This window comes from Diceros bicornis, chromosome 20, assembly GCF_020826845.1.
Source record: "Diceros bicornis minor isolate mBicDic1 chromosome 20, mDicBic1.mat.cur, whole genome shotgun sequence".
Classification (NCBI taxonomy): Eukaryota; Metazoa; Chordata; class Mammalia; order Perissodactyla; family Rhinocerotidae; genus Diceros; species Diceros bicornis.
The window spans coordinates 34,818,383-34,845,071 of NC_080759.1; the positions used below are offsets into that span (position 1 = coordinate 34,818,383).

At 41.2% G+C, this 26,689-nt stretch overlaps 1 protein-coding gene across 2 annotated transcripts in view; it reads left to right on the forward strand.

Moving 5' to 3' along the window:
- ADAMTS12 (ADAM metallopeptidase with thrombospondin type 1 motif 12) overlaps positions 1-26,689 on the forward strand; it is a 315,991-nt gene that overhangs the window by 155,279 nt on the left and 134,023 nt on the right. For both annotated transcript variants that reach the window (XM_058564273.1, XM_058564274.1), the window contains exons 4-5: positions 25,590-25,786; positions 26,539-26,622. In XM_058564273.1, the coding sequence (XP_058420256.1) occupies positions 25,590-25,786; positions 26,539-26,622 (281 nt within the window). The remainder of the gene's footprint in view (positions 1-25,589; positions 25,787-26,538; positions 26,623-26,689) is intronic.

A 26,689-nucleotide genomic window follows, 5' to 3' on the forward strand; every position in this document is an offset into this window, starting at 1 on the left:
TTGCAGCTTCCATTCTATAACTGGGCTAAATGCAGATACAGACATAGATACACATTCAAACCAACCAACCAACCAACCAACCAACCAACCCACAAGCTCTTATCTGGAGTAAAAAAAAATGAACCCCTGCAAGTCAACAGACCCTGAGAATAGTTACTCATTCTACATTTTTTAAGGGGCTTTTCCTATCCTTCAAACATAACATATAAACAGCTGTCGACCATTACTTTATCAGACATTCAGATACAGACAAGTGGTATTACAACCAAAGCCCACACCGAACTTCTGGTCTTTACCTGGAAGGCAGGTGTCCCACCAAGTTGACCACGCTCTCACCCTGGAAAGGAGATTGTTGTCAAACTAGATCTTTAAGACTCTCACTATGAATGATAATACTAGAATAACTAGGCCTTAACTTTTTTTTCCATGTTGCAGAAATAGTTTTACTTTTGTTGACTAGTGGGTTTTTGTTATATTAACAGTCTGACTTGAATAACTAATCACATTTCCCTTTCTCAGTAATGGCTACAACTGTAGCCAAGTTTGTAGACCAAGCAAAGCAAGTCAAGACAGAAGACAGTAACCTATTTTTTAATTAGTCTCATTTTTCACTCATTTCATCTTCTTTTTCTAATTTTTCTTTCTTGCTTGCTGTCTTCTAATTTAAGTAATCTGGCCATAGTGTCTATATTTGGGAGCCACATTAATTGCTTTGTGAAATAAAGCAGGGTATATATAGAGAGATAAATCAAACTCACATACTGAGTCCCTTTACAAATTCCTGTTTGTGATGCCCTTGTAGTTTTGAAGATCAAAGGTGTTTTAGAACAAATGAGAAAAAGTTGCTTTAGCTTTAAATCTGTATTTTCAGAAAGCCCTTGTTAGAACTAATAAGGACATTATTTTGCATGTTGGTGGTTTCTGTTTACTTAGTTCTATTTTGCTTCCCTAGAACTTGATTCCCTCAGCAGCGAGCTAATAACACTCGCTGCTGCTGCTGACTAGACACATACACATACAATAAATCTTGATAAAACAATGTGCGCTGAGGAGTGCAAGTGTAGCTCCCTGATTGGCCCTTTTGATAATGCTGATTGTTCCCTTTGTTGCATTTCACGCTATGAATCAAACTCGTGTGTGGGAAGCATCTCCTTAGTTTCAGAAACATCAATTCAGAGCCTTAAGACACTCCATTACAGGCCTTCCACAATTACAAATCCAGTGTGGAATTTGGGGTATTTGACTAGTATTTCTTTAAAATCAAAATGTGAATCCCTACCAAGTCCCAAATTTATTTTAAAATGAGGCCAAGCTACATAGAGTCTAGCCAGATCCCCGTGTTCCGCCGTGACCTGAATTACTGTTGAGTCCAGGTCATGACCCAGCCAGTGGTCCACAGGCAACTTGGTGATCCCAAGGCCAGATATCGGGTTGAGTGAGCCAAAGTCCCAGTGTCCAGCAGGAGGACATTGTATTAGCTTATCTCATCTGGATCCACCTCTGTGTAAGAGGGACTCAATAAACTCAAGGGGAGTGAGGTTTGAGTTGAGAGGCCGAACTAGTTCATCTTTGCCAGTTTATTACATGAATAATCACAGCATCTCACCTACTTCGGTGATCTTGGACTTAGCCTCGTCTCCTTCCTTGACCTTGTGAAGACTCATCGACTCTTTTCCCCACCTCTGGCGCGCCTAACACCTACGGTAACTTCCTCACTCACTCTCGCACTCAACTGAATCCATGTGATTTAGTGCTGCAAACTCATCCCACCCCTGCGAAAGGCAAATCTGCTGCAAAGATGAGGACTTCATGACTTTCTTTTCACAACCTGCTTTCTCCCCTCTGTGCAATTCTTTTCCATCCCCGAGCTTCTATCTGCATCTATATTTGAAGCCTGCCTTTGAAGAGCATTTGCAAACTTTCTAGTCTCTGGGGTAGTATGTGTATTTGAGGGATATGTTGAGACCTGCTCTTATCATCCAAGGTCCTGAGGCTGCCTTTGCTGTTAAGTGGCAGTAAACCTTTTGGGTTTTCCAGGCAGTTTTTATTTATTGGATCCATTACTAACAGTAATACATAACATTTATTAAATTTTTACAGCTACTGCTATAGGTGTTTCACGCATCAATTCATTTAATGCTTGCAATAATTCTGTAAGATAAGTTCTGATATCTTTCCAATTTACAAATGGGGAAACTGAGACAGAGAGAAGTCAAATAAGTTATCCAAAGTTATCCGCTGCTAAGAAGTGGTGCTAATTTGGCTTCGAAACTCTGCACGTAGTAGCACCATTTTATGCTCAAACTCTGTTTTCATGTGCCCTCAGGGTCACTCCGTCTCTCCGGGTCCGTTGTATTCTCTGTGTTTAAGCAGTAAGTGTACCTCTGAGTTTGAAAAGATAATAAATACTACAATTCTAACTCTGTAGACATTTTCAGAGAGGAGACTAGAAGAACAGTGAGGGAGGCACTGATGATGTTCTCTTATCGGCATTAATTTTACCTTTTGCTTCTGTGGGAGGATGTTGCTTGTGTATCTGTTGACATAATTCCATTCTTTCAGAGGGCGGTGGTGAGGAGTGGTGCTTGGAGCGTGCAGTGTGTTTGGAAGGAAACCAAAGTCTCTTTGTGTAGCACGAACCCCAGGTCCTGGAGGCCTAGCTGGGCCAGCTGCAGCTCAGCAAGGGCTTTAATTTAGAATTTCCTGAGCTGCTTGTGGATCCAAAGTATGTCATATGTGATCCAAAAAATAACTGAAAAGGAAGCACAAACAGTAAGTCAGCTATAAAAATTGTATGATATCTAACAATGGTGCCAAGTTACCAATGGTTGTCACCCCTGGGGGTAATCAGTAACAAAGTGCCTTGGAAAGTTCCCTGTTAATTTGAATGGGGAGGGTGTAGGGTGGGACTGAAAGGGGGAGAAGGTTCAGGGTCCTGGGAATAATTTGAGTGGGGTAAGTCAGTTACTCACACGGCTGTGATTTGGATGGGAAGAGCAGTGCCTGGGTCCTGAGCTGGGAATATAGCTGGCTGAGGCGGCAGAACATTGTATTTGGAAATGGCGGGGAGGAAAGTTTTTATTGGAGTCTTCAGTGCAAGAGAGAAGAGGCAGAAATGGTCACATCGTTTCTAACATGCTTCTTTGGTTGCCACCTCTCAAGGCTGTGTATCATCTGGCCTTGCCCAACTAACTGTTCGGGATAGTCTCCTCTGCCACTTACTTGCATCACATTCACTACGTCCCAGCTAATCTTTCGGATAGTTTCTGGTACCCCCTAAGCTTGTTCCTGTCACAGGAATTCACATTTGCTCTTTTTTATGTCTGGAATATTCTCTCTCTGTGTCTGCACATGGGCTTTTCATCATCTAAGTCTCAGCTTAAATGTCACTCCTTCAAAGTGTTTTTTCCTGATCACCCTATCTAAACTACATTCTTCCCCTACACTGCTGTTTATCCCAGCAGGCTACTTGTGTCTTTCCTGGTGCATATCACAACCTCTAATTTTTGATCAGTTTGATTGTCTCATTTGTTTGTGGTGATTCTTCACCATTAGATTCCAAGCTCCGCGTGGCCAGCGACCATGTCAATATTGCTCACGGCTGTCTCCTCAACTTCTAGTACAGTGACTAACTCATGGTAGATGCTCAATAAATGTTTGTTTCAAAGGGAGGAAGACTTGGAGATTTGGGATTAGAAAAAGGAGGCATGGTGAGCCTCTGGGATGGTTTGTGATGGGATCCATCCTACGGCCTTAGCTCCTTGGCTCCATGCTCCAGTGGCAGAAACTGGATTCAGGATCATTTCTCTGTGCAGATTCTTTGGCTCTCTTTATGATGAATAAAGAAACAGAAAGTTGATCTGACCAATGATTTAACAGGCTGCTTAAGCCTTCTAGGGTTTTTTTTTTTAATGCATATCTTTAAGAATAATTGTGAAGTAATATTAGTTACTAATTTCTAATATGTACAGAGAACTTTTTATAGAATGGTCATACCCGTTATATTCTTGGCTTACCATAATAGCCCTGGGAAGTGACAAGGATACACAATTTTAATCCCATTTCAGAGATGACGAATTAGCCTCAGAGAATTTAAGAGACTTTAAGAGAGTTTAAGTTAGCCTCATCAATAATGAAATATATTGATATCATCTACCTCTTGATATGAGGCACTTGAAAGCGCATGGCATCATGTCTATGGTATTTTTGCCTGAAATGCGTAATCTGATTTAATCCTGAAGAAACCAGACAAAGCCAAATTCAGGGTTATTACTGTAAAAAATAACCTGGCCAGATCTCTTCAAAAGTGTTATGGTCATGAAAGACAAAAATACTGAAGAACTGTGGCAGATTTGAGGACACTTAAGGAAACAACATGACAGCTAAATGCAATGTGGTATTCTGTATCAGAGCCTACAATAGAAGAAGAATATTAGTTGGACTTTGCAAAATTTGATAAGGTGTATAGGTTAGGTAACTGTATTGTATGTCAGTGTTAATTTCCTGGCTTTGACGGTTCTATTACGATCAGGTAAGATGTTAACATACGGGGAAGCTGGGTGAAGGGTATATGGTAACTCTTTCCACTATTTTTGCAGATGTTATATAAATATGAAATTATTTCAAAATGAAAAATTAAAAAAACAAAAAACAGATGCAGTCCCTACCCTCAAATGTGGTCCCCGCCTTCAAAGCACTTATAGTCTAGAGAGAGATTGACATCAACATAAAAACACTCTAATAAATGTAAAATTACAAGTGTGATAAGTCCTCCAAAAGGGAGTACATAGTGGGACGAGAGCATATTTACTGGGGATGTATTCTAGTTAGGGAGGCTGGGTAATGGCCCATGAGGAAGGGACATTTGAGCTGAGATCTGAAGGGAGACTGGGGAGTCAGTGAGATGAAGGAGGAAGGAAAGAGCATTCCAGGCAGAACAAACAGCATATATAAAGGCCCTGTGGTGGGAAAGAGCAGACATATTAAGAAAATCAAAAAATAGAAATAAAAAAAAGTAAAGCTAGTGGGGATGGAGTTCAGAGAGTGGGGAACAGAGGAAGATGGGCTGGAGAATTAGGTAGGCAGGAGAAAAGATGGAGTGGGGTGGTTTCAAGAGGAGGCTATGGTGTTCAGGGAAGGTAGTTACCATTTATTTGGCATTTATTTTTTACTAGACACAGCCCTGAGTAGATGCTGTTGTTAGCCTTCTTTTACAGATGGGAAACTTAGGTCACATGCCAGCATCATTGAGAAACTGCAGGTTTCAGCTCATTGTTGCTGCTGAAGCAGCACCAACACCACCAAGGTCTCTAAATCACAAAAGTACCATGAGAAGGTCCTAGGGAAACTGATTTGAAAAGAAATGCATAGTTGGTTCAGAAAAGAAAACAGCTCTCACCTAGGAGAGTTAGGGATGACTGAGGTGAAAAATAGGTTCAGTGCCATTTGTCACTCGCATGCACTTTTAGCACTACTTTTGTATTAGACGAGTCAGTTCACTTGAAGCTCGTTGTCTTGTAGACTCTTCTTTATCCAGAACTATGAGCTGCTGAAGGGTACAGGGGAATTGCGCCTTCTGTTTGACTTACACTCTTGTCTATGCCACCACACATCCTCAATGTTTAAAAACACAGAAGGTGATAGAAAGTATTCAAGAAGAGAATTCAGATGGGCACAAGGATTTCTTTGATGATGGAGAGGGCACGTGTAGATCTTGAGAGACTCATGTTCACCATCAGTGCCATGTAATACTGTAGCAAAAGAAAGAATATCCTGTAGTGAAGCTGGGCTGATTCTAGGACAGATGCTGGAATTTGCTTTATATAAATTATTGATGTCAATGCCTTTATCATTTGGTCAATTCTCTTCCTCATGTAAAAGAGTGTCTAAGGCGAGAATGATGTCCTAGTTTTGTATCAGATTGAACTTTGTGCTCATTAAGGTTCCGGGAACACAGTCATTTCGTGTTGTGTTAATAACACTTCTGTGGGATGGGTTATGGGAGACTTGAATCTGTCTGTTTTTAGCCATCTGTGAATACCTAGAAAATTGATTTGTTCCAGTGCATGCACTACAAAAATCCTTTCAAGGTTGCTGTTGGTGGTTGTCTCTCCTTTAAGTTGACATGAACAAGAAACCTGAAAAAGGAAAATGACAGGGATGTTTTGGGTTTTGTGGCTGTGGGGGATTTTCCATCTTCATTTCAAATGGCTTAAGGCAGACTATGGGAAAGGTATCGTGCTGATGTGATTTGTACCTTCAAATTTTATCCCCGCAAGTTAAGTCTCCGCTTGGCAAAGGACCCGGGAGACTAGCGTCCCTGTCCCAATCGCCAGTTCTGAATGTGGTCATTTGGAAGGTCAAAGCTGTGGGTTTGCTCCCACTTTATATGGCAATCTCAGAGCACCTTTACCCTGGCCTGGATAAGCTTTTTAATTTTGTCTAATTTTATTTTATATTTTGAACATGTAAAATCTAAGGAGAGCTTCTCAGTAATTCTCTATGTCCAGATTTGGTAACTTTTTACTGATTTAGACCTGCTCCCAGGGGCTAGGCTGGGACAGGCGGGGTGGTTGTCAGTGCCACTCCCTTTTGAGCTTCAAGGGAAGCTGAAAAGAAGGAAGTGAACACTGGTCTGTATGGTCCATAATGGATGCTGTTGGAGCTCATCAGATCACACTTAATAAAAGGAGTAGCCGGGCAGCCACAGGCCCAGCTAGTAAGGAGGGAATAAAGAACAGATCTTGGAAGAGAACAGTAAGTAGCCTTGCCTCACCGTGGAAACCAGAAGAGGACGAAGGTTCTAAGAGCGGTCGAATGTTGGGAAGCAGAACCTGGAGAAATTCCCCTAGCGGGTGAGAGCCCAGCCAGGACTTTTTATAGGCTAATTTTATTTGATTTACCTATCTCGTTTGTTTTTATTTATTTATTCACACATCTCTAATTTCCCATACCTGGGATTATATCATGCAAGCTATTGTTATATGGATGCTTGCTCTGGGCTAGGAATTGGGAGATTTAGGTGCAGTTTTTGCTTTTGCTACTACTGTGTGAGCTTGGACAAATACTTTCTTTTATTTTAATAACATTTTTATTGAGATAATTGTAGATTCACATACAGTTGTAAGATATAATAGAAAGAAATCCTTTGTACCCTTCACCAGTTTCCCCCAGTGGTAACATCTTGCAAAACAATAGTACAATATCACATTGACATTGACATTGACATAATCCACTGACTTTATTCAGATTTCTCCAGTTTTACTTGTACTCATATGTATGTGTTTGTGTGTATGTGTAATTAGTTCTACACAATTTTGTCATGTAGTTTCATGCATCCACCAACACAGGCAGGATAGTGAATAATTCCACCCCCACAAGGATCCCTCATGTTGCTCTTTTATAACCACACCCATCTCCCTCCCATGCTCCCCATCCCTCATTCCTATCCTCTGGCAACCACTAATCTATTCTAAAATCTAAAATTTTGTCACTTCAAAATATTGTATAAATGGAGTCATGTAGTATGTAACCTTTTGGGATTGGCTGTTTTCACTCAGTGTATGTCCCTAGACATTCATCCAAGTTGTTGTGTGCATCAGAGGTTTGTTATTTTTTATTGCTGAGTAGTATTCCATGGTATGTATGTACCATAATTTGTTTAACCATTCACCTGTTGAAGGACAGCTAGGCTGTACCTAGTTATTGGTTATTACAAATGAAGTTGCTACAAACATTTGAGTACTGGTTTTTGGGTGAATATAAGTCATCATTTCTCTGGGATAAGTGCCCAAGAGCACAATTACTGGGTCATGTGGTAATTGCATGCATAGTTTTATAAGAAACTACAGAGTGCCTGTACCATTTTAGGTTCCCACCGGCAGTGAGTGATTCCGTTGCTCCACATCCAATATCACAATACTGATGTTGTCACTCTTTTTTGTTTTAGCCATTCTGATAGGTATGTAATGCTATCTCATTGTGGTTTTAATTTGCACCTCTCTGATAGGTAATGATGTTGAACATCTTTTCATGTGCTTTTTGGACATATGTATATCTTAAGTGAAATGTTTGTTCCTGTCTTTTGTTCATTTTTAATTAGAATTTTTTTTACTGTTGAGTTTTGAGAATTCTTTATATATTCTTGATACTAGTCTTTTGTTAGATATGTGGTTTGCACATATTTTTTTCCAGTCTGTAGCTTGTCTTTTTATCCTCTTCGCATAGGCTTTTTTAAAATAATAGCTTTGTTGAGACATGATTCACATAAAGATAATTCACCCATTTAAAGTGAGCAATTCAGTGGCTTCTAGTGCAGCGCAGAGTGGTTCAACCATCACACAGTCAACTTTAGAACATTTTTATTATCCCAAAGTGAAACTCTGTACTTCACATGTGCTTTTACAGAGCAAAAGTGTTTAATTTTGATGAGGTCCAGTTTATCCATTTTTTCTTTTATGAGTGATCTAAGATAAAAAAATCATTGTAAGAGCTCTTTGCCTAGTGCTGGATCCCAAAGACTTTCTCCTATTTTTTCTAATTTATAGTGTTACATTTTATGATTAAGTCTATACAGTTGTACATTTTGAAGTAATTTTTATATAAGAATTAAGGTTTAAGTCAAGTTTTTTTGTTTGATTTTTTCTTTGTTTTGCCTGTGGATGTCCCATTGCTCCAGCATCTCCTCCATTGAATTGTTTTGCACTTTGCCAACAATCAGTCAGGCATCTTCGTATGGGTCTATGTCTAGCTTCTCTATTCTGCTCCATTGATCTATGGGTCTATGCTTCCTAATTTAAGCTTTTTAAAATGCAGTTGATGTATCTGGAAAATGGGGCTGGTAATACCTGCTCTCCCACTCCCAGGATGTTAAGAAAGGCAACTGTGATTGTGTTAAGGTACATGCTCTGATTGGGAAGAACAAGTTTCACTCATTGCCTTCAAATTCTTTTAGCTTATCTGATTGGCATTGTTCAGTATCATCTTCATATGCTGGGAACCATGACGAGTTACTACTCAGTTATGGACATGGGAAATGCCCACTATATGGAGTCTTTGCGGCAAAATCAGAATCCCTGCCGAGCTTCACGTGCAGTCTTTTTGCAGACACTCCAGATTCCTCCTGCCATCTCAGTTTGTATAGGTTCAGAAATACAAGCTCATTTTAATAAACAAAGTATAACGTAATTATAAAGGAGAGCTGATGTCCCCTAATCCCTCGGCAAATGAAAATAATTTAGGATTAGGCAGTTTGGAGTTATCCAGGCCATTCTGAATTCTCAAAAGGCTACAGGATCGGTCCTTCTCACCTCACTTTTGTTCATCCTGCTTACCCCATCTGCTCTACTCTCTCCTCTGTCTGGTTACATTCTTCTCACCCCGAAAGACCCACTTACTACCTTGAGAAGTACTTCTGTTCCATCTGCTAACGAGACAGAGTGCCTGCATGGAAGTAAAGTTGATTTTATTCATGTCTGTCATGTCAGGGCTGGCATGGTGACTGGAAAATAGCAGGTGCTCGTTGAATCCAGCTTTCCTTCATCTCTTTTCCTTCGAAACTCCTGTCATCACTTAGCGACATTTAATCATTTATCGTTTGTATGATTGTTTCTTTCTGTTGGTTTTTTTCTTCTCCAATTAATCAGAAAGCATCTTGAGGCTAAGAACTATAGTTTATACTTTTTCTGTCCCCAGAGAGGCTAGGGTGGGCCTGGCAGGTTCTGAATGTGTGCACAATACCTTATGCCTAATTAACTATCACCATTTAAGTATATGGAATTCCTACCCCAATTTTGACAAGAGAAAATTCAGAGTCCCTGTCTCTAAAGCCAGGAGACCTAAAGTGACACTCAGAGAGGAGTTATATGTGGTAGATGCGCGATGAGAGCTGCCTTCTTAGGTTAACAAACGAGGAGTTAGGTGGAGGATTAGAGAGCACCATTTAGACGCTTGATATGTATAGTGCGAAAAGACAAGCGGATCTATAGAGGACAATATCTCAAGTTGACAATATTAAGCCAAGAAGAGCTGCCCAGGGAACTCTAATGGCCTCAAGACAGCAGAAGTGGGCAGAGGCATAGAAGATAAGCCCAGGCTGGCTTGTTAGCATTGATGGATGGATTGTAGCCCCCAGACAGGAGGAGAAAGGCACAGAGGGCAGGATCAGCCAGGCTGTGGTCAAAGGTCAAGAAGAGGTCCAGGGAAAGAACTTCCAATTAATGTTATTGTCGTACTTCATTTCACTGGAATGTTTTGGAAATGGAATTTGTGGCTAATTAAAATGTTAATTGAAGCTTATTGAGAAAAGTCTTACTTTGATAACCCCATTTGTTGAAATGTTAATGCCTTCATAAGCACTCTTTAGTGACTGTGAAACAGTGATTGGTGATTGAGTCTCTTTAGGAACCTAAAAGTCACTGTGGGACTTACTGGTGTAGAAATAGAAGGTGCAGGAGAGTGGGTGGATCTGTATTCTCTTCAACATCCACCATCTACCATGGAAGTTACTCTTTTTTTTTAATTCATCTTTTAAATTGTGGTAAAATCTATACAACATAAAATGCACCATTTAAATTAATTTAAGAGTACATTTCAGTGGCCTTAAATACATTCACATTGTCATGTAACCATCACCACTATCTATTCATCTCCAGAACTTTTTTCATCTTCCCAGACTGAAACTCTGTACCAAACTTTTTCAACTTCCCAAACTGAAACTCTGTACCAGTCAAACAATAACTCCTCATAATTTCCCTCCCCTGCCAGCCCTTGGCAACTACCATTCTGTTATCTGTCTCTATGAATCTGACTACTCTAGGTGCCTCGTATTAGTGGAGTCATATAGTATTTGTCCTCTTATGATTGGCTATTTCACTTAGCATAACGTCCTCAAGTTTCATTCACGTTGTAACACATTTCAGAATGCTCTTCCTTTTTTAGGTCTTAATAATATTCCATTGTTGTGTATATACTGCATTTTGTTTATCTATTCATCTGTCGATGGGCAAGAAGTTACTTTTCAGAATAAATCTCAGTGTCAAAACCTACTGATCTCTCTCTCTGCCCCTCACTAAAAAAAGAATATGGAAACACGATAGGCAAAAATTACTTGCTTCTGAGTGCTGTTTCCTTGTCATTTGCTCTAGTGGGTGAGGAACTAAGATATTTTACAAGGCAAGGGCAGGGATGAGGCAGCCAGGCTGGTTCAAGTCATGGCTCTCCCTGGTCAGTGGAATTCAATAAACCTTAACTGAAAGTGAGAGGAACTACTAGGATTTCAACCTGGCACGAACATCATATCTTTAGCTGCAGACAGGACTGAGGAAGACAAAATAACACTTATCGGGGCTCCGGTACGTGGCGGTTAGTGTGCTTGACCCTCATCTCACATTCTAATTTTTTCCTTCCTTGCAGCAATTCTGTGAGTCAGACTTTAGATAAAACAGCAAATAATCAGGAGACCCTGGATTAATATCCAAGAGCCTTGAGCTCTAAACAAGTGCTGTGCAATAAAAACATTATGTGAGCCACAAATGCAAGTCACATGTGTAATTCTCGGTTTTCTAGCAGCCAAGGAAAAAAAAAAAAAGAAAAAGAAAAAGAAACAGGCGAAATTAACTGTAATAATTTACTTAGCCCAAGGTATGCAGAATATTATTATTTCAATATGTAATCAGTATAAATTATTAATGTGATAATTTACATTCTTTTTTTTTTTTCATACCAATTCTTTGAAATCCAGGGTGCATTTTACAGTTACAGCACATTTCAGTTTCGACTTGGCAGATTTCAAGTGCTCGATCGCCACATGTGGCTGGTGCTGTGTATTGTTCTGTGCTTCTGTGGACCACGGTGTTCTTTCCATTGCCCCAGGAAGTGCGTTTATCTGGCCAAGTTCATTGTCTCCTTTTATACTTCTTGTATCTCAAGTTCATTAATGGAAATGCTGGCTCATATTTTCAAAGCTCTTTACCAGCCACATACCCTCATAGAAGAATGGCTGGCTTATTACTTAGAGGGAGTAATTCCTTTTTTCCTCCTTGATTTTGCATTTCCCCCCAGGTCTATTTCTCTGCCTTTGGAGAACCAGGAAATGGATGAATAGACAAATTGGGTAGATTTATATTTCTCGGTAATTATGTAAGTTATTATGTGATTGCTGTTGCTAGGGGAGCATTAGATGGTTGGAGTGAACAGCTTTTGGTTACTAGGTTAAAAGGCCGGACGTTAACAAGAGAACTAGGGAAGAAACTCAGAAAAATGCTGCTATTAAATTATAAAAGTGTGGTGAAGAAAATAAAAATAAAGGGTCTTCACTATATTTCTAAAGCTTATTTTTCCAACTATAAAGGTAACATAGAAAATATTACCTGCCATCTCACTTTCTCTAATGAGCTTCCAAGAAATTTCAGAGCTGAAATGGGAATGCCTTGTTATTTTGTGGGTTCCCTGGTCCCTTGGAGGCAGGAGAGCACCTTACTCCAGAATAGTGTTCCCTTTAGGAAACAAACTTGCCCAATTTTGACATGTGTGCACGTTTGTTGTTAGCATTGTACCTTGGGGGTTGGGAGTTAGAGGTGGGTAACTGGGCTGAGAAAAGTGTAGAGGCTGGGAAGGAGAAATAAATGACTAAGTTAACATGATAGCTCTTAAGCCTTAATGTTGAATGACACGTGCCTTGCATGGGTGAAGGTGGCCCTCAAGGAAGATTGGGAAAGGATAAATTCAGTATTTGTGGGATTCAGATCTCCCATCAGAACCAGTCCCTGACCATCAGCTGTGGCCTTGGGTGTCTTGGATCGTGGCCCTGGCTCTGCAGAGTTGGCCTCTAGTTCTCTCTGTGAGTGACTTTCTCTTGCCCCAAGACCCTCCTGCTGGAACTTTCCAGATAATCGCTCATCTTCTGGTCCCTGACTCCTTCAGCGTTTGAAATACTCACTCTCGTTCAGGTAGGTAATTCCTCCCCAGAGCAAGGAGGAGAGACTATATGAAGGGGAACTCAGGAGCCTGCCAGATCCTAACATGGTCCTTCACCAGCGTCTGCTCCTCAGCCGGGCCCATCCTGTGTGAGGGAGGCCCAGGGTGACTTTGGAACCTGTCCTCAGGCCTATGAAGGGCTCAGTGTCCTGTCACACCCGATGTTGCCTTTGTCTTCAGTCACCTATTTAAGAACAGCTCAGCATTTACAAATTAATGAGTCTGGTGGAGCCCAAATGAGCCCTTTGGGTTGTTTATCTACTTCCAGCTTCTCTAGAGTACTCATCTTTGTTACTGGCCCAAAGTCAGGCCCAAAGGGGCTTATGTTTGATGAATGAATGATAAAATTCAGATTAGATTCACTAAATGTGAATACTATTTTTTTTCTGTTTTGTTTACTGCTCTGTACACCACCCCAACCCCACAAATAAATATTAAGTGAACGAATCCATATACTCATTCGGCAAATATTTATTGCGTGTTAAAAGATGCTGGGCTGGGGCCGTCCCCGTGGCATAGCGGTTAAGTGCGCGCGCTCTGCTGCTGGCGGCGCGGGTTCGGATCCCGGGTGTGCACCGAGGCACCACTTGTCAAGCCATGCTGTGGCAGCGTCCCATATAAAGTGGAGGAAGATGGGCACAGATGTTAGCCCAGGGCCAGTCTTCCTCAGCAAAAAGAGGAGGATTAACATGGATGTTAGCTCAGGGCTGATCTTCCTCACAAAAAAAAAAAAAGATGCTAGGCTCAGTGCTGAGTCTTGAGTTACACAGATGACTGAGACACTGCGCCAGTTCTTCCTTGTAAAGAAAGGCTTCCCCCTCAGGGAGATGCTGTCCAAAACGGCAGGCTGACCGAGGCAGAAGAAAATTAAATGAAACACAGAGCTCTGAGCTAAGAGATTACAGTGGCAAATTCTTTATTTGCTACATTTGATAATAGATAAAATCCTGCCTTTGGTTCATAACAAGAATTATATCATTCTGACCTTTACTAGAAAAAAGCAAACTGCAGAGTCTCTCCTTTTGGCACTCGTCACAAGAGCAAAGTGATCTATGATTGCGGCCGATATAATGTCCCCCAGGATTATAATTTATGTTTCCTGAGTTTCCCTCTGCCCTGAATTCCTTTGTCAGGTCTATCATGTGCCAGAGGGAAAAAAATGCATTTAGTGCCTTTATACTATTTAGAAAAGAGATTCTTATAACACATTGGGAAACTCTAGACTCTACAGCATTTCCTACTTAACCAAAACATTTTTGTAAAGTAAATACACTATTTTGTAAATATAGTGAGGTTGATCATGAAAAAATGACACAAAAATATTGTAGACTAGAAACCCCTAACCTCCATCTCTGGTATGGGAAACTTAAAAATTGTGGATAAAGAGTTTTAAAAAAATATTTCTTTTCCTTAAATGCAGATAGTGGAGTGGGCATGAATGTGAGCAAAGTTCTCAGAGGCAAAAAAAAAAAAAAAAAAAGAAAAAGAAAAAAGAAAGAGGAGAAAAGGTGAGAATGCAGACACCAGAGGTTAACCAAATGCTGAACTTCCCTGGAGTTCTGAACTCTGGATTTTAAGAGCCCACATGTCGGGGACTGAGGACAAGTTTCTGAGCTCATGAAAGGCAGAGAACATCTTTTCACTACCTGCTGGCCTTCTGTATATCTTCTTTGGAAAAATGTCTGTTCACATCCTCTGTTCATTTTTTGATCAGGTTGTTTGTTTTTTGTTGTTGAGTTGTATGAGTTCTTTATATATTTTGGATATTAACCCCATATTGGATATATGATTTGCAAATATTTCCTCCCAGTTGGTAGGTTGTCTTTTCGTTTTGTTGATGGTTTCCTTTGCCATGCAGAAGCTTTTTGGTCTAATGTAGTCCCATTTGTTTATTTATTTCTTTTGTTTTCCTTGCCTGAAGGGACATGATATTCAAAAAGATACTGCTGAGACTGATGTCAAAGAGCATACTGCCTATGTTTTCTTCTAGGATTTTTATGGTTTCAGGTCTTACATTCAAGAATTTAATCCATTTTGAGTTAATTTTTGCATATGGTGTAAGATAATGGTCTACTTTCATTCTTTTGCAGTCTATACAGAAGTTTAAATATAATGATGTACATCTGAAATTTATATAGTGATGTAAATCAACATGACCTCAATTAAAAAAGAAAAAGTAGGGGCCAGCCTGGTGGTGTAGTGGTTAAGTTTGCGCATTCTGCTTTGGCGGCCCGGGGTTCACGGGTTTGGATCCTGGGCATGGGATCCTACTCACCACTCATCAAGCCCTGCTGAGGCAGCCTCCCACATAGAAGAACTAGAAGGACCTACAACTAGGATATTCAACTATGTACTGGGCTTTGGGAGAAGAAAAGAAAAAGAAGAAGATTGGCAACAGATGTTAGCTCAGGGCCAATCTTCCTCAAAGAAAAAAAAGCTCATTAATTTCACATAAAAAAAAAAATTAAGAGCTGGAAAGAGACACTTGCATAAAGCCAAAACTCTGAAAAAGTGTCATTCTCAGTGAAGGGGTGTATTAGAAACCAAAGCAAACCAACTAACCAACAAAAAATATCCCACAGAGGAAAATTGCAAGCAAATGTATCTATTTTGGCCTAGGTTGTGGGTAGAGGAGGGCCATGTATGCTAGGAGGAACACAGAACATTTTGAAACCTGTATCAATATAAATATTATACTTATAATAAATTGGCATGCAAGAAGTTATACTGGTGTGAAATTAAGCATTAAGTAAAGGGAAAGAACTGTCAATATGCTCACACACATGTATGTATGTAATATGCCCATACGTGTGTAAATATGGTCTCTTTCACCTTTAAAAATTGTCTCAGCAGAGTGGAATTGTTCTGTTACGGTCTGCCCAAGGAGGGGGCAGATGGTTTCTCAAGGTCTCTGTAATATATTTCTCTGATTAGCATGCTCAAAGATTTCTTTACCCTTGACTTTCAGCTTGACTATTGCTGTCTTGCCAAAGGTAACATTTAATACTCAGGGTGTTCATTTTCTGAGGGACTCTGGGGCCTCAGGAAGAGCTTAGACCTACTTATGCCCTGGAGTCAAGTTGGTGAAATGAACTATCAAGCAGTTATGTGTGATCTGGGGGTAGCAGCAGCAGAAGTGGCTGCCTGTTAGGTTTCTTACTAACAGACATGCTGAGCCTCTGACGCCAGTGGGCAGTGTTAATAAATGAGCAGTCCAGTAGGTATCACCCAGAATTTTCTTGCTTCTTTTAAAAGTGCACATGAATTGAGGTTCTGAAGCATGAATAGTGTTTTCTTCCCCTCTCCACAAAACCTTAGTAGCTTCACATCTCTTAAGGAGACCATATATAGGACTCATGGGATTGTTTTCTCCAGAACAAAAGTGGGCACATAGCCTTTCTGAAGATACTATTTCTGGGAGCCATTGGGGGATCAGTCTTATTCCTGCTGTTGACAGAGTGGGGACATTAAAAGAGAGCCCACTCTGTACTCAGTCAACTTGCTGAGCTGAGGGGATGGATCAAATGCCACCATTTGGAGGTGAAAGCAACCCACCCCCGAGAGTTATGGATGAAAAGAGATAGTGCTTCCAAACAAGGAGGGGGTGGTTAAGTCATCATGTCATTCAGGATTATATGTGTTTATGTATAAAAGAAAACGCCACATAAGATTTATTTATTTAAAATACTGTTATCAAATGCAAGGAAATATTCTAAGTGCTGAGGATAAAGGAGTGAACAAAACAGACAAAATAGCCCTCTTCCATTCTAGTTGAAAAATAGACTTTTAGTTCTTTCTCACATAAATGAAATTTGGAGATAAAATGTCCAAGGCTGGCATGGAACTCTAAAATCGTCAGGAACTCAGGCTCCTTCTACTGTCTGTATTCTATCTTGTTGTTTTATCTTCTTTGGCATCAGGCTTCTGCTTCCTTGTCTAGCCCATCCGCATTCAGGCCAGGAAGGAGGAAAAGGAAAAGAAGTACCTATGCCTTCCCTTTAAGTTCTGAAAGTTACATGCAGCACTTCCCCTTGTGTCCCATTGGACAGAGTTTAGCTGCAAGGGAGGCTGGGAAATTTAGTCTTAATTCTAGGAGGCCAGAACAAAATCAAGGAGGCAGAACAAATATTGGGGACAACTGGTGGTCTGACACAGTCACTATAAAGGCAGGTACAAATTGCCATAGGCATGTTCAGTATTTGATATGGTAGTTTTAAGGACTTGATATAAACAACTGAGAAGGGACCTAGGCAAATGGGGAAGGGACACCGAGAGGGTACTCACCTTAGGTTGCCCACGACCTTAGAGTGGCCTAGATCTATTTGGATAGCACTGATTCATTTTTCCTTCTTTTGTCAACAGTCGGCTGTAGATCCACGTGAGCATTAAGAAAAACCTGTTAAGCAGCTTGCAACATATTTTTTGAGCAAATGCTATTTTTGGAGAATTCAGCAATCTTTAAAAGTACTGCCAGAATGTGTAGGGAGGTAGATATGGAATTCTGGGGTGGATCTTTCCTTGGAAGGTCCTGCTGAAGCTCAGGACCAGCCTAGGTAAATGTGAGATGATCGGATGCTGGTCCATCACCCATCTCCCCACAGATGGAAGAGACTTCCATTCTTCAAGGTCCTCCTCTCCTGTTTCTCCCACTTTCTCAGTGGCTCTGTTTAAGTAATAGATATTTCTGGTCCATCAAGATGTAAACCTTCATTAAGACCAGGGAGGACCCTAAGAAGACAGCATACGCTACTTGAAGAAATAGTACCCTGAGTTTCTGTTCCTACTCCAGAGCTCCTGGACAAGATTTTTGTTTTTCTTCATTTCCTGACAGATCATCATAGGGTGATAGACTCTTATAGTCTGAAGAGACTTGAGCAATCATTTAATCTAACATCTTTCCTGAGCTAGGATTCCTTAAAATCCATATTTCCCAAGTGATGTGCCGTGAAACACTAAGTATTAATAGGAGCTCTGGAAACAAAGAGTCCCAAGAAAGCTTGGGAAACAGTGAATGGCACTAAATTCCCCACTTGGAGATTCACAATATGGTTAGTCTTTCACAGGCTGATAGAGCCTTCTGTACCTTTCGTGAAAATGTAACTGCAGGATTAACTTCTTTTTGAACACTTTTAGTTGCCTTTATGATGACTGTGTGAGTGGAGAGCTCGCCACTGAGGACTTGGAGACTATAGGAAGCCTTTCATGGTGCCTTGGGTGAAGTGTGAAAGTCCCTGAGTTATTCACCAGTCTCTCAGTCACTAAGCTAAGGAAAGTGTGTCACAGAGTTCTATCAATGTTTAGGCATGCTGGGACTCATTATCCACTCGGTTGATTATTTCGTTTTCTATTTGTCTTTCTTCTGCCCCCAGCTGCCTCCTCCGCATCTGGTCTTCATTGTGAGAAATGCATCAGCACATTTCTATCAGAGGATGAGGAAGGGAAAGAAAGTGTGTGGGATAAGATCTCAAATCAGTGGAATTGCTTGTCACTACAAGTGGTAGCAGTGAATGAAATAGATAATTTAAAATAAAATAATAATGGATCGAATTGTTCTATAAGTTCTTATTCTAATTATTGACTCTCTGGAGGGATCTTAATACATCCCTTTTATCTATACTTGATTTAATTACGTTGTTATTTTGAGAAGTTTCACATGTCCAAAATGATCCGTCATTTCCTTCTTCCTTTTTGACATATTCTGGATGAAGTGAGAGCATCATCAGGCAGGACCAGTCAGCCTTTGGGGACCATATTTCATTTTGATTTTTTCAGGTGCTTATACTTTTTCTCCACACCCCTAAACCTGGGGAGTACTAGCTTTTGACATCTTCTGGTTACTAACACTTTGACTCATGTTGCTTCACTTGTTTCTCTTTGAAGACAGCTGTTTTGACTTTAACAGTGGCCAGTTTTTGAAAAATGGATAGTCTATTACCTAAATGTAAAAATATTTTTGGTTCACAGTGAATGAGGTAAACTTTTTTAAAAATTAAAATGAGCTGAGGCACTTCAAATCTACCCAAAGCTGGCCTGAAGAGATGGACACCTCTGGCAGCTCAGCCATTGTTGCTAATGTATATGGGCACCAGCATTGACATTCAACTCTGTTGGGAAAGGCCACAGTGTTCTGCCAAGAAGGGGGTCTGGTTGCAAGTGTGTGATAGCAGCAAACTGCTGATAGTTATGCATGAGCAGTGGAAAGGTGTGTTTGCTCAACTCAAAGAACACCAGAGCTAAAAGGACCCTTAAAAATAGTGTCATCTGGTGGTTTAAAGCCATGCCATGTGCAATTCCCCTTGAGGGCCGTCTGCCACATCCCAATGATCACAGCAGCTTTGGGATTCTTTCTTTTCTTTGCTTTTTGCATAATCTTTCTTTGAAGAAAGGGTTCTGTGACTAAAATAAATATTAAAAGAAGGAATTCAGTTCAGTTTCCTCATTACATGATGGGGGAGGGGTGTGAGAACACTTGTCCAAGGTCGTGGGGCTTGCAAGTGACTCAGGGCTGAAGTGGTTCAGGCCGGGCTCACAGGGATGGGGAGTGAGCAGTTGTCAACAGTGGGCCTGGACAGAAGCTATTCAAGCCCCATCAGCCTGAAAATGTTATGTTCTCCTGCTTTTTTCCTGGTGCCATATCTTTGGCCACCAACCCTGGGTCCAGGACATCTTCTCTGGGTAGCTTTTGTCTGGGTTATACAAGAGAAGCAAGATATTGTCTCCAGAAAGCTGGTATCCAAAGGTCACACATTACCTATTGAGCTTCTTCTATACAAGAGAAGATTATACAAGAGGTTATAGAAGAGATGCAAGACATTGTCTCCAGAAAGCCAGTATCCAAAGGTCACACATGAACTATTGAGCTTCTCCTATACAAATTTCCTTCAAGCATTGCTCAGGACTGGTGGGGACTTAGAGCTCTGGGGTCAGCTGGGTTCTGGTCCTGCTCCTCCCCTATATGATCTTCTTGAGCTGATTCTTTCCACTCCCCACACTGTGGTTTCCAGGCAAGTGATGCCCAGGAACCCCACCCCCATCTCCACGCCACAAATCTAAAGAAGACTCAGACTGACTCATCTGAAATGCTCGTCTGTTGGCTATGAGACTCTGAACACATTTTGTAACCTTTCTGAATCTCATTTTTCCCACTTTAAAATGACAGTAATAATGGGCCGGCCCCGTGGCTTAGTGGTGAAGTGCACGCGCTCCGCTGCTGGCGGCCCGGGGTTCGGATCCCAGGCACACGCCGCCGCACCGCTTCTCCGGCCATGCTGAGGCCGCGTCCCACATACAGCAACTAGAAGGCTGTGCAACTATGACATGCAACTATCTACTGGGGCTTTGGGGGGGAAAAAAAAATAAATAAATTAAAATGACAGTAATAAGACTCACCTCATATAGTTATTGAGAATTAAAGAATAAATGATCAAATCCAAAAAACTATTTATCACAGGTCAGGCTCTTGACAGGCCCTCCATCAGAGGTGGCTGTTAGTGTTTGTGTTGCTGAGTTGTGGTGTTTCAGAAACCTCAGTCACTGGTGGCAGGAAGGTGGGAGTGAGGGTACTGGGTCTCACTAGCCTGGAAGCTATAGTGCGTGGCCTGGAGAAGATTAACTTGAGAGGATCTTCTTGGGGGAAGCTGGGCCTCAAACCTGGCAGTAGGTATAGTTAGTGGGCAATTTCCAGTTAGTGGTCGATCTTTACAGGCTAGGCAGAAATCCTTCTTCTCTATGGGAAATCTGAGTATGAGGCAGCAGAAGAGAATCCAGATGAGGGAAAGTTGAATTAGGGCAGGAGGGAGAGCCTTGAGCAATTCCCTAAGCAGAAGAGGTGGCTTCACTGCCCGTGCTAGAAGCTACTGGCATGCTAAAAAGCACCCCTTCGAGTACAGGAAACTTTGTGATTTCCAGCATCTTCCGCTCTCTGTATTCACTGTGGACTTTGTGAAGAGCTGCCTAAAGCATTTTGGGAAGGAAAAAATACTCAATTATTTATATTTCCCAGGGATCTCTAGGCCTCTGCTACGTTAGTGCACAGGGTGTCCTGGATATCTCAGCAAATACTGGACAGATAGCTGCACTTCCTTAGCTTCAGGTTTATGAAAGTCAGTCCTGAGTCAGGACTGGAAATTGTCTTTACTTAAACTGCTCATTTGGCTGGATTTCTCCCCTTAAAACAGACCCTTCACAGTCTCAGTGTGGAGAATTCTCTAATTGAAACAAGTCCTCTCATGGGGAAAAGTAGACAACTTTCACAGTTCTTCCTTATTCGTGATTCACAAATTGGTTCCGATTCATTTTCAGTTTTTCCTTCACCCATGCACCAAACATTTATTGGGGACCACTGTCTGCCACGCATGGTACAGGCATCCCTTGTTTTATTGTGTTTTGCTTTATTGCACTTCACAGATGTTGCTTTTTTTACAAGACCCTCCACCAGCAAAGAGATTACGAGTTGCTGAAGGCTCAGATGATGGTTAGCATTTTTTAGCAATAAACTATTTTTAAATTAAGGTATGTACATTGCTTTTTTAGACATAATGCTATTGCACACTTAATAGACTACAGTATAATGTAAACATAATTTATATGCACTGAGAAACCAAAAAATTTGTGTGACTCACTTTATTGTGATATTCGCTTTATTGCAGTGGTCTAAAACCGAACCTGCAGTATCTCCGAGGTGTGCCTGTATTGGACCCTGGGTACAAAGCTAAAGGAGATGCCCTTTTGGCCCTTGAAGTACTTAAAGCGTAATTGGACAGCTCCTAAAGTAACAGGAAATTACAGCAGTATGGAAAGTACTCAGACCGAGGCCTGCCCAGAAACTATGTCAGCCCACACGAGGGATCTCTAAATAGAGTGTGTGTGTGGTGTGGACTGAATTGTGTCCCCCCAAATTTCCTATGTTGAAGCTCTAACTCCAATGTGACTGTATTTGGATATAGGGCTTTTAGGCAGTAACTAAGGTTAAATGAGGTCATAAGGGTGGGATCCTAGTCCAATAGGACTGGTGGCCTTATAAGAATAGAAAGAGAAGAGATCTATCTCTCTCTTCACATGCACACATTGATGAAAGACCATGTCAGCACACAGTAGGAATACGGCCATTTGCAAGCCAGGAAAAGAGCTCTCACCAGAGCCTGACCATGCTGGCCGATCTTGGCTTCCAGCTTCCAGAACTATGAGAAAATAAATTTCTGTTGTTTAAGCCGCTCAGTCTATGGTATTTTGTTATGTCTTCCTGAGCAGATTAAGACTAAGACAGTGTGGCAGAGAGCTTCCCAGAGTCGTCAGCACCTCACTTGCTCCTAAGGAACTAGCTGGCTTTGTCATCAGGCCTTGAAGACAAATGTGTAGGGCTGGCTTCTTGTATGTTCCAAAATTTCTAAGCAGAAACATTTCTTCTGTGACGTCTGGGATGACTTCATCAGGACTCAGCGAAGTCAGCCCAGTTGTATATAGTCCTCTCTCCCAGCTCGGTCCCATCAGGGCCCAGTTCAACTCCCACCACTTCTGCAGACTTCTGACACTATCCATAATTGAACTGACGTATCTTTCCTTGGGAATTTTTGAAACCTGATAATGACATTTTCATATGTTCATATTGTGTTATCCACAATTAAATTGACTATTGTATAAGTGTGAGGATCATGTCACTTACTTCTTTGCCTCTGTGTATAGGAAGGTAGAGCAGGGCTTGCACATACAGCCTGGTTCAAAATGTTTGTTGTTGCTGTAGTGGAATGAGACAGACTGTGCTGGATCTAGGCTCTGTCATTTACTATGTGACTTCAGGAAAGTTACCTAATGTCTTTGAGCTTCAGTTTCCTCATCTTTACAATTGTGATAATATTAGGACTTATCTCATGGATTTGCTGGCACAAGTAAATGAGGTTTTGTGCATAAAGTGCTTAGCATAGGATCTGGCCTTTAGCAAGCACTTAGTGTAGGTCTTGTTGAAAATGTTAAAACAGGCATCTGTCTTTACCAGGCCCCATGTCTCATTTCCACATTTCCTCCTACATGACCATTGACTGAGTAACTCACCTGACCATTTGCTGGAAAGGTGAAAATAACTTGATGGGCTTTAGAGATATCTTTTGTTTTTCTTTGAACTCTCTTCCCCAACATTGAGGAGATAGAAGGTAGAAGAGGGGAAGTACAGAAGAAGTGAGAAAACAAAGAAAGAACTGAGAGAAGCAGAGAAATCACCTTTTATTCTACCAGCTTCTTACCTGTGCCTGCCTGCTGCCAGCTGCTAACCTTAGCTACCTGAGGGCCTGGGAGGAAGGGGAACCATAGCCGGCCAAGGACCCAAGGCTGCAGCCTGGAGCACAAGTTCTGCTTTAACAAAGGGGCTGCATATTGCATGGTCTCTGCTAACTGCAGTGAGCTGAAGCCTATACAACAGAACCAGTGCCAAAGAAAGGGACACTGAGCCTGCAAGGCTAAGTGAGAGGAGGGGTCCGAGTTATCGAGGGCTTTGTGAGGGCACTGGGTGAAGCAAGCTTATCTGCTGCTTGCCCAAGTACACACGCTCATGGAGAGCACTGAGCATCCTTGCAACTTGGAGGAGATTCAACCCCACATGGCAAGGACAGGAGGGGATTAAGAGAAGAGGATGACATCTAACTTGTGTTGATAGGATTCCTCATCTTGGCCCAGTCTACTAATACCCCTTCCAGAAATACAGACCCTATGGGGACTCAAGTGTGGTTTGCTCCCTGGCTTACACAGAGAGATTTGGAAACAGATTATAGTTTGAAAACGTTTCCATAAGCTTCAAAACGGGATGAGAGAGTGATAGACAAGGGATAGGTGGGGTGCAGAGTTAGAAACCATCGATGAAATCTCTGGAGATTTCTGAGGGAAGTCATACTTGTCCATGCAAAATAAGTGGAGAAGGAAAATAGAAAGTTGTTCTGCCACAGATGAGGGGTTAACCATCTCCCCATTTGTAAGCCTTCCCAGGACTTCCCTCCAAGGCTTACATAAGCCTGGATTATTTTTAGAAAGTCATATCAAAGTACAGCTTTATTATTTTCAAGTAAAACTCACAATAATAGAATCTGAATTTATTTAAACATATGATATGTCTCATTTCTTTTGCAAATATTACTCAGTATTTCTAACTTCTAGACAGTGGAACTGAGGAACCGGGAAGGGTCACATAGCAAATCAGTGTAATCAACTTTACAACCCAGAAAGCACTCTGGGGAGAGGGGAGGATGTGGTTTTAGTTGTCCCAGTTCCGTGTCTGAGGCAGGGCCTCAGGAGGGGGCCTTGTTCTAGATTCTTCAAAGAAATGGACCAGACTAATAAGTGGAAATTACAGAGAGGAGGTTTCAGCTCTGTGCAGGAGAGAGCTGCCTAACAGAACAAGATGCCCTGTGAGGGGGTGAGTGCCTCACTACCAGAAGTATTCAAGCTGAGGCTGGATGGCCATCCCCAGAGATTAGGAAGGAGATGTGAGGTTTGCTACTCTGCTCCCGTGTTCTGCCCCTGCCAGGGGTCCAGGGTACTGAAGAAGGAGAAAGGCGGGGTGCGGGGCTATCTTCCTGACAGCAGTCTTCAAAGACTGAGACTCCGCTTCTCCGTCAGCCCAGCCTTCTTTCCTTATTTATTCTCCTGGTAAATTCATCTTTCGTCAACTCCCTAAGCCATTCTGAGCCCATCGACACCTTTTAGACTTGACTACCACTTGGGTTAAGCTTTCCGATGTGTGAAGTAGCACTTTATTCCATTTGGTTTTAAATAGACCTCTTTCAAGTTTCAAGGAGGTGCTCCCTAGTTACAGTAGTCAGGGATTTTGAGAATGATTGCAGTTTTCTTCATGATTCTATAGTCTCTCCTAGGTTTTGCCTTCCAAACTATGATCCTCATATATTAAATCTTTTTCATGCTGAAACTTATTAGGCACCCTGATAACTGCACTGTCCTGCATTGGATCTTTTCCAGCTCTTTCTATACCTTCTTGAAGTGGGATGTTCTGAATCGCATGCAGCTTTTCCAGTTTCCATGTTCTCCAGTTTTATGCTTGTTTACTCTGCAGGAGACAGTGTGGTGTATATTAAAATGCATGACTTTAGAGCACAGAAGATCCTGGATCTTCCACTGACTATATGGGCTGTGTGACTTTGGGGAAGTTATTTAACCAGTCACTTTAAACATCAATTTCCACATTTGCAAAATGGAGATAGACGTATGTACCTCATAGGTTCATGAAGATAAACAACTTGGCATTTTAAAGCCTATTACACTGCCTTGCACACAGTAGGCACTGAATAATTTAGAGGAGGAGAAGAGAAGAAAGAGAAAGTTCCTATTCTTGATTATAATATCTTTTTAATAGTGATGAACCTATTTAATGAAATAGGAAATAATTATTTCAAAGAAGTACTTTTGAACCTCCCTGTAAGATTCACATTTCAGTTATCACGGTCATATTCATTTAAATTGATCCTTTCTTCCATTTCTGTCATGTATATAAGAACATTACGTTCATACATTTTTAAACATAAATTCAACTTACGGCCTTGCATCTTTACAAACATCAGTGAGTAATAGATGAGAGATATATAGAATTAGCCCACTATCTTCTGTTTAATGTTTAGATAGTCTTGGCACCTCCCAGAAGCTAGAACTACAGCGAGAGAAGTGGGAGAGGAACACCTTGCGAAGCAGAAGCCTCTCTCGGCGCTCTATCAGCAAAGAGAGGTGGGTGGAGACGCTGGTGGTCGCCGACACGAAGATGATTGAGTACCATGGGAGCGAGAACGTGGAGTCCTATATCCTCACCATCATGAACATGGTATGTTGGAGTGCATGGGGGAGGGGCAGCTGGAGAACAGATATCCTTAGAAATGCTCCACTCTCCAAAAATAGGAGAGACCTTTTATTGTCCTTTTAACACATATATATGAATCTACTCGCTGCCGAAGTATTTAAGGATGGAATTTCAGGACAAATTAATGTTTATCCTAAAAATGTGTATCCTAGGAAAATTTGTAATTTGTCATTTACATTTTCTACTAGTTATTTATCAAGTGACTTAATCTTTTTAGTATGACTTTATCTCACCGATTTATGTTAGTGCTCAAATGGGTAAACTGAGGCAAAGAACTAGAACATGACTTCCTCAAGGTAGATAGAGCTAGACTTGGAATAAAGTTAATGACCCCTAATTTCAAGCTTCCCTTTTGCATTGTTAATGTTTTCTGCCTTTGCAGAGAGTGTTAGTCCTGTTGAGATGGGGAAAGATACTTGCATGAGTAACTGATAATAAGAGAGAGGAAGACCCTGGGTCAGGGAAAGGGTCAAAGAGAAGAAAGGCACCAATCCCTCAAGCGCACAGCCAGTACATCACCTTGGAAAGGTTGTCTTTAAATGTGATAGTGTGGATTGGGCCAGGGGCATATCTCACACTTCTTTGCACTCCACCAAAAATTCCTGACCTATAAGATAACATTTATTTTAAGTGCCTCACAATGCTGTTTTTCCCTCCTCTGGCATTTATCTATTATCTATTCATGTGGGCTAATGGTTTTCTATTTCTGACTCTAGGTCACTGGGTTGTTCCATAACCCAAGCATTGGCAATGCAATTCACATTGTTGTGGTTCGGCTCATTCTACTTGAAGAAGAAGAGGTAAGGAATAGTTTCCCTTCCACTCCTCTCACCTGTATCCTTACATTCCCTACCTCCTCTCTTTGGG